The sequence below is a fragment of the Calidris pugnax genome, unplaced genomic scaffold, assembly GCF_001431845.1.
Source record: "Calidris pugnax isolate Ruff unplaced genomic scaffold, ASM143184v1 scaffold21, whole genome shotgun sequence".
NCBI lineage: Eukaryota > Metazoa > Chordata > Aves > Charadriiformes > Scolopacidae > Calidris > Calidris pugnax.
Genome location: NW_015090770.1, coordinates 5,436,050 through 5,453,842, shown reverse-complemented (window position 1 = coordinate 5,453,842; position 17,793 = coordinate 5,436,050). Strand labels below are relative to the sequence as shown.

The 17,793-nt window shown below is 38.6% G+C and overlaps 1 protein-coding gene across 6 annotated transcripts in view; it reads left to right on the top strand.

The window, feature by feature from the left end:
* Window positions 1-17,793, top strand: part of PTPN4 (protein tyrosine phosphatase, non-receptor type 4 (megakaryocyte)) — a 120,466-nt gene that overhangs the window by 24,630 nt on the left and 78,043 nt on the right. For 5 of the 6 annotated variants that reach the window (XR_001411683.1, XR_001411684.1, XM_014939629.1 and 2 more), the window contains exon 2: window positions 16,788-16,942. Coding sequence is in view for 4 of the 6 variants with exons in the window: in XM_014939629.1 (XP_014795115.1) it covers window positions 16,805-16,942 (138 nt within the window). In the remaining 2 variants the exon portion in view is untranslated. Of the gene's footprint in view, window positions 1-16,787; window positions 16,943-17,793 lie in introns of those variants that run through there. The other variant, XM_014939658.1, reaches the window with a different exon arrangement.

Below are 17,793 nucleotides of genomic sequence, written 5' to 3'. Positions count from 1 at the left end.
GCTTGGGAGGAGACTTGAGCATGGTTCTTGTCTCTTGGCTATGGTTTTTCATCTTGCCTCCAGGTGGCACGTGTTTGGTTTTCTGTGGTTTTGGGGGACATTTTGGGAATTTCTGTTGCCATTCCATCTTCTGTTAGAAGAGGGACTCTTATAGTCGTGAGAGGTGAAGAAGGGACATGGCAGAGGTCTGGAATACTTGAAGGAGCGGAATGGTACAGAACTCATGGTTTCACTAAGAAATAATTACCTTTGCAGTTTCTGCATGGCTACTGCATCAACCTCTGAATCTGTAACATCAGCTTGTGAATCTGACCCATGTTTGTACCTGCCTTTCCAGGGAAAACAACAGGAACAAGAGCCAGGCTATTTTAAGATTACTTAATTAGTATATTATTTAAATTGCCTAATGATGCCTAATGACTTTTAAAGTGCTATTACTAGCCACATTTAAATGTCTGAAAACATAAACTGAATTATGTGCTATCTCCGCTATCCACTATCTATTATTTCTTTCAGGGACGATAGCATGTGCTTGGGTCAAACAAAAAATCTTGCATTTTATGTCAAGTATTCATAGAAGAAGGGTTCTCCCAAGAGAGACCATATCTGTCTTCATAAAATGAGAAAATATATTGAGAAAATTTTCTTGTTTATATTGTCAACTTGATGGGATTTTTTTATTGTCTATAATGGTATTCATAAAAGTAAGTTAAATACTCATTATTGTAACTTGTTTCTACTTCTCTGCAAGTCTGTGCTGATACTTTTGCCTATGAGCCGTAGCCTTTTATTGTGACCATGGACTCTGAATATAAGCAAGAATTGTAGTGGGAAATTTTATAACTGCATTTTCTTTTAAATAAAACATCAATGCGTGGAGTAAGCTCTTCTAGAGCTTTTGGGAAACTAAGCTAGATTCTTGCCTCATATTCGTTCTTTTTGAAGTTTGGTTACTGAGTTGATCACGGATTCACAGAATTGTTGGAGTTGGAAGGGAACTTCTAGAGATCATCTACTCCCAACTCTCCTGCCAAAGCAGGGTTGCCCAGAGCACATCACTCAGGACTGCATCCAGGTGGGTCTTGAAAATCTCCAGAGAAGGGGCCTCCACAACCACCCTGGGCAGCCTGTTCCAGGGCTCTGTCACCCTCACTGTAAAGAAGTTCTTCCTCATGTTTGAGTGGAATTTCCTGTGTTCCAGCTTGTGCCTGTTGTCCCTCGTCCTGTTGCAAGTCCAGCTCCATCCTCCCTCAACCCACCCTTTAGATACTTGTAAGCACTAATAAGGTCTCCCCTCAGCCATCTCTTCTCCAGGCTAAAGAGTCCCAGCTCTCTCAGCTTTTCCTCCTAAGGGAGATGCTTCAATCCCTTAATCATCTTAGTTGCCCTATGCTGGACTCTTTCCAGTAGTTCCCTGTCTCTCTTGAACTGGGGAGCCCAGAATTGGACCTTTCAGGTATGATTTCTCATTTGTGCAAGCTGGCACTAGTGGAGACTAATCACATCCGATCTAATAGTGCACTTTTTTCTAAGGATGGCCTGTAATTTTGGGATGGCTGACACCAAGTTGAATTCTAGATGGTCCTTCCTTCTACCAACGCCAGTTTCTGCACATGGTATTTTTCAGAGGGAGACACTGCACAGATATTCATTTGTGCTCTGTATTTTGAGAGTTTGGTTGGTTGTGTGTTTTTTCTTTTTTTTCTACAGTAGCTTCTGTTCCCTTTTAGACGAGGGAAATGAATCTGTCCCAAAATGTTGACTGCTTGGCAGTTGAGCAGAAAAAAGTGTTCAATGAGGGCCTCAAAGGAAAGGTATTTAAGGAAGCAATGATTTTACTTGCTGGCAGCTTCTCTTCCACTGCTTGTATAGAAAACGGCAAAGATTTTAATTCTCACCTTTACCAAAAGGACAAGAAGCTGAGAAACTTGGGTACATTCTGCAAATCTTTTCCTAATTAGGACACTTAAATTTATCATTTCTGTCAAAAGACTTGAATCTTTTTGTCTCCACAGGCTTGGAGGAATTTCAGAGTTTCTTTGTCAGAGATTGATGTCTAGTGCACGCTGGAAGTATGGGTCACTTAGTATGTATGGATCCTTGAGGACTGAAATGCTATGCAGAAATATGCCTACTTATTAAGTCCTTTACTGTGTTTGGCACAGACCACAATGACATCTGAGGAAATAATTACTTCCTAGATTTAAGAACTGCAGCATCATTTCCATGCTTGGTTTTGACTGTGAAGAGTTATTGCCCTGTCTTTGATAGGGGTTTTGGGGTAAATGTCAGCTGTCTACGTAATAGCTTGTACTGAATTTCCAAATAGTGCTGTCATAAAAGCACATTGACTTCTTGGCTTTCTGAGACGCTTGTCAAATAGCCTTGGAGACAGAATTTCACCCTTGGTACAGGGGTACGTGTATGGTAGCAGGGTGAGTTTTATACTGTGACTGTTGCTTAGGCATTTACTGCAGAATGGCTACTTAAAGTGTATGTTCCTTGGAAATCGTTTGTATTGTGAATAAGTTTGTTTTTTCTTGCAGATTTACATTACCTTTTTGTTTTGACTATGAAATCCCTTTCTGGCATTTGTAGCATGCCAACTCTGCTGAAAACATGCTCGCTCAGCCTTGTGTTAGGTCTCTGCTGTCAGGTTTGCACAGACTACCGCATGCTTCAAAGGCTTGTTACGAATTTGAAACAGATAGACATTTAGCATAATCATTCATTATTACTTAAAGTGCTTCCTCAGTAGAAGCAAGGAGAACTGAGAGCACTGAGGGACTTTGTCAGAATCTGTCATCCAGACCTGCTGCCTTGCGCAGTCCCTGGCTCAGAAGAGCTGGGTCTTGGGAGCTTCGCGCTTGCATGGAGGAGCAAAGAGAACTGACTGCAGTAAAGATGGAACAGCCTTGCAAACTTGTGGTTTCTACCAGCCTGCAGATTATAACTGATTTTGCTCAGCTCAATAGTATCTGTTAACCGCAATATAGCGGAAGACACCATCCAAATGGGTTTTTGCTAAGCATTTTGTAGATTTCCTGTATATTGGAAGGTGAACTAGTATGGATAGAAGGCTCTGAAACCAGTCTGCTGCTTCAGTCATTTGACTTCAAAGAGAAAAAATAATGCTATATCCTTATTCTATAACAGTGGGAAAACATTGTTAAAGGCCAGGATGTCTGAGTCCTTCCAGTATGCAGTTGAACGGTAAAAGAACGTGTTCATTTTTAACAGTAATGTTATTGTGCAAGTAGCGTGAGATTCACTGTTGCATATAAAGCTAAATTACTCATTTAATTAAGACTTCTTTGGACAGCAACTTTTATGGTTCAATTATTTTATTATGAATGAGTAGCTGTCAATTACAGGCAATGTAGTGGAATGGTTGATTTGCGTTTCACTTACTCTAAGCTTAGTGAGTAGATATCTATAACCACCTCTGTCAGCCTGATTTTCCTAGAATTAGGCTCTGTTTAAAAAAATCAAAACAAAATTGGTCTGATCTTTCATAGCACGAGTTTGAGAAGGTTTGCTGTGTTGACATGTGGACTTCTCTGTGGGGCTGTGGCTACAGTCAGGTTGGCATTTATGGTTCTGGTAGGAGAAAAAAACAAAACTGAACTCTTCCCCCAGGCTCTCAGCTGAGGCACAGGAACTGTGTGCTTGCAGACTGCAACTCGGAGAAGAGACTCAGGGTGGGGATTTGAACGATCTTACAGTTGTAGTGGCAGAGCAGATATTTTGGCAGGCTACTTCCAGACCTCCAGTCATTTTACGAAGAAGAATAAGATGTAATTTGATTACTGTCAGGGCATCGTCAGCACCGATGGGCTCTTCCCGTGTTGGGTTGTGGCAGGAGGGATGTGGTAGCTTCCTCTCAGGAAATCGATTTGGCCAGATGAAGGTTCTCAGCAGCAGCTAAGTAAGTAAGTAAATGAAATTGAAGACCCTGCAACATGCAGGTGATAAAACTGCATTCAGGGTTTTGTTCTTGCTTAAAAGCAGTAAATATGTAAGAGAAACCCTGAATAGCAGTGTGATAAATAGTGCTGTGACGTTAAGCTTATAAATAGCCTTTTATAATTTTGTCGTACTTTCTCCTTTTAATAGCCTCTTGCTCTTTAACTTCAGCACACACTAACTCTGCATGCGTGTGTTCATTTGCCCTTTGCGGCAATTTTTTATCCCAGATGGAGCTGTGATGTTTGCTTTATTGCTTTGTTTTTAGCTGATTAATTGGCTTGTAACGTGGTTATGTGCCTTCTTTTTCAGTGGACATGAAACTTCATACCAAACTGAGCCAATATGATAAAGAAGCCTCTGTTGTGTTCCTGAACATGCATACTTTGGAGGAGATTGTAGAAGTTATTTTCCTACTAAAAATAAATTCAGTAAATTATAGAATAATTGAATTAACTCATCTCAAACCAGGAACATTGAAAGCTTCTTGCTGATTCTGAATCACAGCTGATTTTAGAAATTCTCAGCTCCAAGTAAAATGGCTAGATAAATTGTCTCAGTCAGATGTTTTATTAAATGCAATGATGCTGGGTGTTTTTATATAGGAAATGTGTACCCTGTAGCTGGAAAATAATTCGCTATTATGTTAGTAAACAGAATCTAACTTCTCATTAAAGGTCTAAGATGTAATTGGGTGGGGTGTGATGAATAGTATATAAAAACAGAGTTTGTCACCAAATTTTAGTTTCGCTTGAGTAACATGGTGTGACTTCATTTTGGTGCTGTAGTGCATTAAAAAATTCCTCCTGTTTTGGTTTTGTGTCCGTTCCAGTTGTGTAGCTACAACTTTGTGCTTTTACTTTTTGGGTAGGGATTTGTTGTTGTTGTTGCAGTATATTCATAGTTAGCCTTGACAGTGTGATATTGCTTTTCACACCATTAATAACATCTGCTATTTTTGTTAACTTAATTTTGTGGAAACTTCCATAAAGAACAAGGCCATAAAGAACAAGGCCATAAGGAACAAATCAGTCATATTCAGAAACAAAAGATAAAACTTTAAAGTTTTTTCAAAATTCTACTTTGGTGAACCCTGGTAAGAATTGTAAGCTTTTATGTACGTTTCAATCCCATATTTCCTCTTGCATTACGTTTTCTTCCAATACTTTTTTTAAAGAAGCCTTATATGCTCCTGTAAGTTTATCAATTTAGTTTCAAATGAAGGAAATGAATCACAGAAGGCAAAGCATTTTTAGATAACTCTGTTAGAAATACACATGAAGGTAATTTTTCTGTTACTCATTTATGTACAGAATTTATTATAGTTTAACAATTTACAAAACTCTGAATATATGAAGTGCATGGAACCTGCAGTCTGGCCCAAATGTTTTGTCATGTCATAACCGCTGATGAGGTGTGACTGTTGAGGTCAGTATACCACAGTTTTGGAAAACGTTTGGTTTAGCTTTGAGTTTCACTTTGTAAGACGTACAGGTAGAACTCTCCTGTCATTTTCGGGTCAAGATCTTTGAAAATTGTCCTTTTACAAAGTAGGTTTGTTCAATTTACAAATCTGAGGAGCTTAGACCTTTTTAAGCTACTTTGCTAAAGAAACTAAGCCCCCAAAACTGTGATTTGTTTATTTTTTTAATTTCACTGTATGTGAATTATTATCAGATTTAACTGCTTAATCACTAGAACATGAGTGATGTTTTCATTGCCAGATTCACTCAAAGAGTTTTGAACTATTGAGCTGGTTTGAAAATGGAGACTATTTCCTATAAAGATAATCTTTGAGAAGAGGCAGAGGTGAGTCAGAAAAATACTTGAGCTGCGCTGAAGTTGTAAAAATATGACAGCTCTTAATAACAAATAAATAAAAGGAGAATTTAAAATTTTGGATGATATGAATAGGATGTTTCTTTTGGTACTGGGCAGGTCCAACAGCAAAGCTGCTTTCGCCCTGTGTGGAGAGCTTTTCGCTCTAGTGGTCAGATGTCCTTTGGGGTCTCTCTCTAGTGCACACCCCAAAAGCAGTCAAAGAGATGACCTGCTCCACTGTCATACCCAGGGCTGAGTGTCCGGGGGCTTGGGGAGAGGAGTGGCTGAGAGCCAGGGGCATGGATGGAGTGAGGTCACTTCTCTGGGCAGTGCTGCTGGAAGGCTTCCCTCGGTTTGTGTTCTGTTGGAGGAGGAAGCGGAGTTGACAGGCGTTTTCCAGGCAGGTAGCCAGGCAGGCATTATTTTAATGTTTCCAGAGGAAAAATTGGTGGTTTTTGGCAAAATCGAATTTTTCCATGTGAAAATTTCTTATTTTGTGGAAATGGCATTCCTGATTAAAAACTAATTTTGATGGAAATTGTCCAATTGCTTATATTCAGCCTTAGAATTAGCATCTGCTGTGTTTAAGTCTATTGAAGATCATTTGGCTTTGGTTTAGCAACTCTGAACAGAATATACACAGACAACTTTCCTCCCTCTGTCTAATACTTCAGTTCTAGTGCCAGCCAAAATTCAACTTGAAGTTGGCTACGAGGAGAATAAAAGCTTTTTCCCAATTTTGCCAGTTTGTTTTCAATTCACACTGCCTTCAGCTTCAAAGGCTTCACAACACAGATGCCACGGCTGGAACTAAAGCTGCCAATTCAGCCAACTGCTCTGGACGTGAAGATCCTGCTGCGTGCAGCAGTATTGATCTGTGGGTGCTCAAGGGGCTAATAGGTAGCCCACAGATTTTCTCCATTGGTATGTTTTCTGTTGATCTCTTCAGATAATGGTTGTTGAGGCTTGTACGGTGTACAGGATGTGGGACTTTTTGTCATTTACAGTCACACCAAGTTAGAACGTGTAACTCTTCAGTATTTGGTGGTTTACCCCAATTTTATCTGCCTAGTTGTATACGACTGTTGAAGACCAGCAGTCATTATTTACATGTCATTTCTTTCTCTTTCTGGCTTCTTAAGTTGTATTTAAAACCCCTCCTATTTGTAGAGGGAAAAGCTGAAGTCAAAACCTAACTCACTTGCTCCATTTCCTTGCCTCAGCGTGTGTCGTCAGGCTCTTGCTCAAGTTTAGAGCTGTTAATAATTAGTGTCCTGAAAGGACTGTACTAGGCTATTCTAGCTATAGGCAGTTGTACATTGTTATTAAAGGCTCGAAGATTACTAGGCTCCTTTTAGATATTAAAGCTTTTAGTTTCTACTAGGCCTAGTCCTAACTAGAGGACGTTAAACTCCTTTTTTAATAGGTAAAGAAAAATTTTTTGGAGTCATATAGCAAAGGGCAATCAAATTTAGTTACCCTTTGATACTTCTGAGGAAAACTGTATGAAGTAGTTTGGGTTACTTTGGGGTTTGTTGGGTTTGGTTTTTTTTTTCCCTTTCTTAAGCAAGATATAAAATACTAACTTGTTATTATCACCTGGTGCTTCTGGTTTTAGTTTGTCTGAACTTGCACTGATTTCAGCCCTTTTTTCTTTTGGTGAGTAAATGTTTAGGCTTCCTAATCTTAGAGTTGTATGGGAGCCACAATTTTCTTTTAATGAAAAATCTATTTAAATCTATTTAAACTAGTTTAGGAACACATTTTAAAAATTACTGCAAATTTATTTTGAGAAGTTTCTATCAAGAAGATATTTTAGTAATATTTCCTTATAGTCTCCATTTATTACATCTTATTATAGCATTGAGTCATGAAACCAAGAATAAGAGATCCAGCTCTCCAGGAATGGGAAGACTTAGATGTAGTAATCATCTGCTTGAGGGTCATGGATTGCCATTTTTTCAGGCTGTTTTCAAGCAAGGGTAGGTTATGAATATAATCGAGTTTAAAATATTGGAGGTAGAACTCACGTGGAAAACGTCTTTATTCCTGGTAATATTTCCACATGATAAATGCCTCCAGATATCATGAGTTGACAGCTGCATACTAGGAAACAAGGTGGTTTTATGTCTTATCAGTGTATTTTCGTATTTGTTTAATTTATAATTTTTTTTTAATAGAGAAGGATAGTTACATTCACCATTTTGTGATATTTAAACAGCGCTCCTTTTCCTAGTTCTTTTTCCTGGCAGCTTTATCCTTTTCTGACTGCCTCAGCTATTTGCCCTTCCACAGGGTTTGGTGTGCTTTTTTTTTTTTTTTTTATAAATAGATTTATTTTTTTCCCTGCTAGCTTTGCCATTTTCCATCCTAAATTGCTTATTCCAGGAGCATGGGCTGTTGCTAAATCGGGTGCAGTGTTTCTTTGCTGTCCATGGCGCTGGCTGAAGTGGTTACATAGCGGTGCAGTGACCACAGCCTTGCATGCAGGGGCTCTTCCTTCTGCGTGTCTTCACTGGCTCACACGGTGGCCACTGCTGTAGCTGGTGGTTGCCATCAACTTCTGTCTTCATCTTACAGGCCTTAAACTATACCAATATCTTTACTTAGTAAAGGCATTTCTAGCTGCAGCCGTCTGCTGGGTTCTTCACACCATGGCATGCCATTCCTAAACCATTCTGTAAAGTGGTTGCACAATGTTCCAGGTGACTCCCAAAAATCAGTTATAGTTTATTGCTTAATAGAGGGACAGGTGGTTTTTCTTCTGGTTTGTTGAGATGCATATGGGAATATTGCTGTCATATAGAAACTTTCTAGACTTACACTCAAAATAATCTCTGAAACCTCACGTAAACTTCTTCACGCATCTTGTTCAAATCTGTGTGTGACTGTTGTGTCATAAAACTTCCCTTAACCCCTGAGCATCACCCGCAAAGGAAAGGTCTCCGGGTCAGAAACAGTATGGTTGCACAAATTCATATGATGTTTCAGGGTCTGTTTGTGGCTTCAGTGCATCATCTGTAGGACAGATGGGTTTGTATCTGTTGTGAATAACCGTAGGCACTCAATATGAAGCCTTTTCCTAAAGGCAGGTGGACTCTGGACATTTTTTTTTTAATCATTTGGAAGTGATGCAAAAGTCCTGTACTGTTCCCATCAGGTCAGCCATAAGCTGACAGGAGCTTGCTGGAAGGAAGTTTTCTGTTGTCTTTGAAGTCATTCAAATTATGACCAGTAAGATTGTTGCAGGAAAAAGGGAAATAAGCTGAACCTGCTGAATTCTAGCTTTTCCTTAGCTGCAGACTTCTAGTGTATTGGGTGTATTTTTTCAGCCTCTCTGAAGCCAGTCTAGAAAACTGGTCAAAAGATTGAAAAAAGAGATCCCATTTACTATGAAAGGACGTACTATGGAAACCCAGTGCATCTATTAGGCTGCCAGTTGTAATGTGGTGTGGACAGGTATTCACTAAGAATAAATTTGAAACTTAATGGGTAGAAATGAACCATATTAAACTGTTTGGAATCTGTAAGTCCATTTGTCCTTTTTTGGTATCTATTTTTTCTCTCCAAAAATCTTTTAGCATCTTCTTGGTCTGATCTAATCTAGAGTCCTGGATAGTGAAGGTGGAAGAGTTACTTTCTTCATGTGAAAAATGACTAGGCATAGAAAAGGAGGACATAAAGGTTTTAGGTTCAGAGTAATTGGCAGTCTTGATGACATGTTTTCTAAGAACTACTTTTTTAATGAATATGAATTCTAAACTATGCCAGTAAGTATTGTAATCTCTAATGAATTTTATCTTGCTGTTTTTGTGTTTGCTGAAATGTTTCGTACAGGAGTGAGGAAAAGCAGATACCAGACTTCCTGCCCTGTCCTGCTTCAAACCCAAAGCAGAGAAAGGGAGCAGCCGAATACGAGAGGCTCTTTTATGCAGTGTTGTGCATACAGTTCAAACATAATGAGTATTGACATTTAATTAGATAGAAGTGTCATTTAGAATAGGCTTTTCTGTTAGCTATGCTCTTGTTCCGGGGGGAAGGGAGGAACAAAGGGAGGGAATTGTCAAATTATCAAAATAGTTTATTTTTCACTAGATTGCTACAGTACTACCAGACTAATTTGCTGTGTCCTGGTATGCATTCTCCAGCTTTCTCTAACAGACTGGGCACTATCCTGGGTAGAGTGACTGAACACTTGCTAATTGCTATTTTTATGTTGGAAAGAAGGAAATTCTGGGAGTGGTAAAGCATGGTGTTTCACCTTTAATCTATGTCTCTGTTAGTAATGGTGTGATTAAAGCAGTGAAAATCTCACTTGATATCACACAGCAGTTGTTCAAATTTGAAACCCCTATCCAAAAAGGTAGATATAAAGCTTTATCCATGGAGGTCTTTATTTAAATAGAAGTCCTCAAATAAATTTTAAACTGAGAGTTATTATTAATTTCGTTGTAGAGCTTGGACTGAAATCCACAGCCAGCTACATGAAATTCTTGTGTTTATAAAACAAGATGAATTAACAATATTATAAACTTATCTGAATAAGTGGATAGAATATTAATTCTCTGTTACTGTCTCGTGTATAGGGAAGCTGATAGTGGAGTAGAGAGGCTAAATTCAAGTTCTTTTCTCCCAGCTGTTTAACTTCAGGCCCAAAATTTTCAGAAACTGTCAGGTATACTTTAAGAATTAATGCTTTTTGTGTTAGATTTGACTCTTCATGTGGTTGAGGATTGAGGGTGTGGAAAAGGAGGATCTAAGAGTAGCCCATTCATTGAAATGCAGGTGAGGTTATGGACATTTTTGTGGGCATATGAGTATGTTGCTCTTTGTTGCTCTCAAAAGTGAAGTACTTGCAGATAAGAATTTCTTTTGCTTTTCTATATTTCTTGAATCTGTGAGGGATTTAATCAAACAGCTCAGAGTACCTGCAGATAATAGAAGTCTTGAGGGAGTGTGCAAAAGGAGCTGGAGATTAGATAAGTTTCATGTACCAGTTTTGCATATGAAGCGTGGAGGCCGCTCGTGGCCAGGCTGTGAAGAAGGGTGTTGGAAGCCCTGATGGAGGAGAGAGGTGAGCTTGGAGTCCCAGAGCTGCCAACCCCGTGCAGGTACCTGGGCTAACCAGAGCACAATCTGATTACCCACTAGTGAAGAGAAGTTGCAGTGGTTTTGGAAACTTTACCTTCCTAACTTCCAATGCCAGCATCTCCTTGTATCCAGCACTGTCTTTTGACAACTCTTTAGGAATGTAGTAGCACTGAAGGAATAGTGCCTGTAGTTCCCTCCTGCAGTCACTGTAACTGTCCCAATTTGTCAACAGGAAAAAAGCGATAACCCTCTTTTCCAGTGGAAGTTTTAGGAAAAGTTTAATAAGTGGCCATATGATAGATTTACAGGGGTCTATTATTTTCCTTAAGCAGAATACATTTCACTGATTTATATGTTAAATATAATCAATAAAAAAGAAACAGAATATTTTGATAGAGCCCAGAATCACTAGTGATGCTGTTGCCTGGCTAGAAGTCTAGCTTGAACCTTTGCACCTGGTGACGACAAAGTGAAATGACCCAAAGTTTACGTATCATCTTTCAAGAATTATGGATACTTTCCATTGTTTGGTCAGCAGAAAGCAGAAAGAAATGAATGAAGTATGAATCGTTGGAATGAGTTCAGGATTGTAGTGCATGGGTCAATTCACTTAAATGAAAATGCATTTCTGCTCTCATTTTATTTATAAGGGATGTCCTGAAGCTGTGTGCTACATCACAGTTGCTGAAAGCTTTCAAAACGAGTTTTTGAAAGAAAAAAACCCTGAACTTTCATTTGTGGGACTCGTGAACTTCTCTCAAAGTGGTGCACGATCAATTAATGTTTAGCATTTTCAAACTGGTTTTGGTTAAAATATTTAAAGTAGTTTCACTAACGTTTTCAATAAATGTATATGAAGATGGGTTCTAAGTATAACTCAGTGTTGTTTGAAATGCATTGTGTTGTATGACTCTGCTTAAACCTTCAAAATTGTCTTTGTGCTTTTAATAGTGGTTTTTTCCTCCTAATTAGATTGTCTGGATAATTTTAGTAAACATGGGGTCTGCAGTCTATTTAATGTATTCAAGCTACAGCACGTTAGAAGGATGTGGGTTTTCTATGAGTCTGGCCTACTTTTCCACCTCTAGAATTTGTGTAGCAAATTTATGTGCTGTGTTGGGTCCAAACCACCAGGTGGGCTACAGTGGAAATAGAAGCCTTCTGGGTTGCTAAAATACCAGCTTCTAAACAAATGGAAATCTGGCAATGCATTAGCTTCTTAGCTGCTTTAGATTAGCCATGAGAAATGGCATTTCTCATGTCCTTGCATGCACATGTGCACACTGAACTGTGCTGGGGTGGTTGGCTTTGTATATGGTACGTGATGTGAACTCTCTTTAAAAGAACTTTTTACTTCAACTCAGCAAATCTGAAGGTTGCACTCTTGGATAAGTTCCATTTCAGTTAATTACCTTCTTAACCAACTGCTTATTTATTAAGCTGCTTAAAATTGGTTAGTTTATTGTAAGCCCAAGCAAATTGTCATTTTACTGTATACATTTACATAAAAGAATAGAGGATGCCGAAAATTCACTTGTAAAGCTTCTGTACACTCTTTAATGTCCTGACCAAGCCAGTATCACAGGAATGTTCTGCCCTTCGCTAGGGAACACTCCCTAGAATTGCTTCATCGCTTGAAACCTGAGCTCAGGCAGGAAATGTTCAACTCAGTCCCTCCACAGACCTGAGAGGTAAGTGGAGTTTAATTGCACAAGTTCTGTCCTTCTCCAGTTGCTGTAGCAGCACGTGCTTTGGGTTGTTAATTCAAGTGTCTAAATGTTACCTGCTTAGCAGATGACGCTGAAAAAGTATAAGCAGAAACCTTCTTCATATACGAAGGTTAATCCAATTTAAATACAATTGCATATATAGAAAGATTTTAGTATAAGTGGCCATGGTACTGTTCATGACATGAATATGCAGACACAGTAGCACCTTGCTTAAATTGAGCTGCTGTTGTTGCCAAACTTTTTTTGATTGAATCTCACCTTTTGCCTTTACTCCTTTTTCTTTTGGGGCTGCAGATTTTACTTGAGAGCTTGAAGTCAGTCCTTTATTTGTTCCATTACATATAACATATTTTCATTGCAGAAGTTTGCAACCAGCATAGCTGAATTTTTACCAGTTTTGTCAGTATTTGCTGGGAAATCAGATTGTTATGATTTATAACTTCGTAAGCAATAGCTACTCATCTCACTATTTTACTAGTGTGCTTTCAAAATGTATAGCAAGAATGGCAATATTTGGTCAGGAGAAATAATAGTGTCTGCATTCTTGGTGTATTTCTGGAAGAAAGGAGTAGTAAAGATGTCATGGATACAGTTTGGGGCCAATTATATTGTAAAACTAGTGTGCCACAGTAAGACCAGTCATTGCAGGGTCTGTCTGAGTTTAATAACTGCATCCTTTTTGTATGTGCATATGCTGATAGAGGTTTAAATAGGGGTTGTGTACACAATTGGCCACAAAGCAGTTACATGGAATAGCTCTGGCAGATTGTAGAAGGAGTATTTTTGAGAGAGCATGTGATGGTGAAGGCATTTTAACATAATCTCTACATACTTCCATAGTATCTTTGCTGACACATGAGGAAATAGTAACTTTGAATGAGGTTTGAAGAAAATAGTCTGTCTTTCGTCACCTTCCTCTGTAACTTTGGTGGCTGTTATATTTCCATTTTGTAGAAGTATTTCCATTATCATACTTAGTTGTAAAACTATATTCTGTAGTTGCAAAAGCCTCTTAGCTCCATGGAAGAAACTTGTCTACTACAAGATGGCTGTTCAGGTTACTACGTATTGTATGTGGGACATGGAATATAATGTTTCATTGCCTAACCTGGAAGTTCAAAGCATGGTTTCTGAAGTCCATGAAGAAAACATTCATGAATGACTGGTGTCCAGCATGATGTGAATATGAGCTCCTCACCAGGAAGGTGCTAAACTCCAGCCTGTGGGAACAGTATGTGAGAAATATCTTTATGTGTGTGTCCTATTCCTTTCTTCCTTCCGTAAAGAGAGCGAGAAGGCATTGCCCTTCACGTCTGCCAGCTGGATGATCTGTTGTTCTGACCTGATGCAGCTGGTCCTGTTTCCTTAGCAAACTCATAAGACAGTGCCTTTTTTTTCTTGAACTTGATCATTTCATTTATCTCCATTGAGAAAGACCCCAAATCACTGTCTGTGACTATTCAGTGTTTTTATTTGGTTGAAGATTGTCTGTGTTAGTGCAAGAGCCATGCTGGGTCTGCAGGTTGGGCCTAATGAAGGACACGGTGAATGGTTGCAGATTTTCTCCTTGCTCACTCTTTTGAATTTGTTGCTGAAACCCAGAATTTTTCTGTTAAGTTTAAGGCAGCAATGAGGAAGGAAGCGATGCTATCAGTCTTGATCAGCAAATAAGACAAAAATAGGGGAGAGAGCAGGAGGCAAAGGTGAAATGTGCCTTTTTCTTCCTTTAAGGCGAGCGTGATGCTTTCTGGCCTTTAGCAAGTCTTTTTTTTTTTTTTTCTTCTGCTGCAAAATTGTAGATTGTTGAGTTAGACCCTCCTATCTCACTACCAAATGGTTTAGTGAGGACTGCAATGCTTATTTGGAAGCTAAACAGTCCTACTTTGTGCCCTGGTGTTTGTATTCGTGGGAAAGGACTCTAAGATAAACCCTCACTGTGTCTTGGCTGATTTGTCACTTATTCAAATCCTTGTAAAATATGCCTGTCTAAGGGTTGTTTCTGTGGTATGGATAAACTGGTTTTGATCAAATTGCATGCTTTTCTGAAACCTTCTTTGATTCAGCTCACAGGCAAATACCGCTCTAAAGTCTTGGCTGTAGTGGCTGGTTGTGTAGCTGCACTGATGAAGATGCTGATCTTTAGGCTGTTATGGCTAGTAAAGTGATTGACTTTTAGATTGTGTCTATGTCACAAAATATTTTTTGTAAAATGTTATGTTGTTGGCTCAGATCACTGGTTTGGGGGTTCAGTTCCTGTTCTCTGTAAAGGTTTTCTTCTGCCTATTATTTTTGGGACTTGTAGAAGTCATAGCGGAAGCAGTCTGGAGGAGTTCTCAAACGTGTACTTTCTTGTTAGGCTTTACTTTGGAGTTTTAATGTTTGCAACAAAATTTTTCATTATTTTATTATTAAGAGAAAGTAATGAGTTTAGCTTGCAGCTGGTGGGTTTATCTAATATCTTTATCTTTTCTCAGTTTGTCATATTGGTTTAGCAAAACAAAAACAAACTTGCTGTACATCTGCATGAATACAGTTCTGAAGCCAGAGTGACTGAGTAGCCAAAAACCCCCAAGCTGTCTGCTAAGGAAACAAGTACTTTTTAATCTGAAAATGCTGGTTAAGTCAAAACTGAAACATTTTGCTAGGACTGATTATAATTAAAAAGATTTTTTGACGTCTGGTCATGCTGAAAGAGCTGAAGATGTGCTCTAGAAAAGCAAAATACCATAAGGGTTTTAGGGCAGTTGCTTGGGAGGTTGGCTGCAGGTGGTGGGAAGCAGGTTAAACTGCAAAGTCCCAGCCCTCTCTGATCCAGGCAGCTTGGATCTCCATCTTCCACTTTTCCACAAGGGTCTAAGTGTCTAAGGTGTCAGCTTTTTAGGAGGAGATTGATCTTTTATTTGTTACCCCTGTTCCTTTGTCTATACTGGAGCACAGATATCTCTTTATGATCCAGGCAAGCTCTCTAATCACTGCTGGGATGTTTGCTGTCCTCTGCTAAACTCTCCTTTTTTTTTATTACGATACACAACCACCCCCCCAAAAAATAGGAAGCAAACATGTAAATGTTTTGGAAGCCTTTATAATTTTTTGCAGAATAAGGAAAATCAATCTTTTGCTATTCGGTTTTGAGAATACCTGTTTTCTTTTACTATTTTTAAGGTATTTTAATTTTCTATCTCTTAGTATGTTCTCTGCCTAAGTTATGAAACTTTGTTTGCTTACGCCCTTGTCAAGGATGTAGAAATAGGTTGCTGAGAGTGTAATTAAGTGAATCACAGGCCCTGATCCTGTCAGGTGCTTAGGAAAATACCTAGTGTCATTGCACAGGGCTAATAGCATCAGGTGTGCACATAAAGTACTGTGCTGGAATGGGGTTGCATGATAATCATTAGGATCTTAGTTTTGAAAAGTGAAAGTCACATTTCAGTTCTTGCATTTTATTTATCTGCTGAGTGTAGGCATCTGTTCATCACGGTTCCTTATTTGGAGAATAGGAATTGCTTGTGCTTGCAAACTAGATATGTACATCCAGTCAAATTGACCTAGACCAGAAGAAGATTCAGTAATTTGACAAACCTTTATCTATTCATGTTGTAATTAAAGAAGAAAAAAAAAAAAAAAAGCAATACTAGTGTGTTTGTTATCGCTGTGTATTTGCATTTCTAGTGATTATACAGTGAATGCACAGGCTTTGTAGGATAATGCATCAAAATATTTTGTGTATTTGCTGTTTTCTTTTCTTCATGCCTTTTCTCTATCAGGCCTTTTGGTGTAAAGATTTTTAATATTTTTTTTGCTATTTTGCAGTGAAATTAATTACTTAATTGCCTCTAATATTGGGAGTCTAGTAGCCATGATGCCCAGCAATTACAGTGGGTTTTGAAGTGAAAATGTTGTTCAGAACCTTTAAAAAAACACCAAAACAACCTTAAAATAGGGAGGCAGTGGACAATGGACAGAAAGTAAAAGACTGAGCATTTTGGAATAATGTTGTCTTGCAGATTGTGAGACATCATTTGGTTATTGGATACTATGAATTTAGTACTCACTTTTCTTTTGTCTGTAATGGAGATTTTTAACAATGGACCTGCTCTGTGTTGACCTTAATTTGAAATATGACACTCTGGTATTTGCATTTTTTGATCTTTTTGAATTTTGTTTTTGTTTTGCCTGTAGACCCTGTGTGGACAGTAATGACCGCACGTTTCCGATTGCCTGCTGGCAGAACCTACAATGTACGAGCATCTGAGCTGGCACGAGACAGGCAGCATACGGAGGTGGTCTGCAACATTCTTCTCCTGGATAACACTGTACAAGCTTTCAGAGTTAATGTAAGTAATTTGCTTAGTGCAAGTCGGTATGACTGAGCTTGCTTTCCTTTGCTGGGTTTGTACGGCTAGAGTTTGACTTTCAAAATAGTGTTAAGTACAGAAGGGGTAGTTGTGCTCAGGCAGGCATGTTTGTACGCGTACATACTAAGTCACTGTGAACTTAGTCATTCTGGCATCCTCTGTGGTACTAACACATCTTTATTTCCAAATTGAATATACAGAGCATAATTTATTTCTAGTAATTCTCTTCATGGAATAAAGTTGTATAGTGGAAATGGAGGGCGGTTTTGCCACTGAGTTGAATGAGAAGTGAGCTTTTGTTTTGCTCCATTCTGATCTTTGCATTTTGAGCATGACTAAGGTGTAATGGTAACTCCTCTTGTTACTGTGTATCTGACTGTGTTAGTCCTGTGGATGCTTATATTTGGTTACAGCTATTATCTTGAAGTATCTCTTTGTTTTTTGTTTTTCTTAGATTATATTCTTGTTCTGTGCTTTCCCTCACTTAAATTTACCACCTTCTAACACACTCATGAGGATGGCAGGAAAGAAAATAGGAAGCTGTTTGCTGAATGCTGAGGACTGTTACTGGGAAAAGTGAATAACTTTTACATATAAGCCTGGAATTTAAAATAGGTTATTTGTCAGATTTTCTAATCTGTAATCCTTGGTAAGGAGTTAAAATGAAAATGTTAATGATTTTGTGCATATGTTCACGCAAGTGCAACCATTTCTTTCAACTTCTTGATGAAAAAAACCCCACAAACAACAGGCAAGGACCTAACAAGAAAACATTAAAGCATTTGAAGTGATCTTTGTGTGAGAAGAACCAGAACTCAACAGGAGAGCAG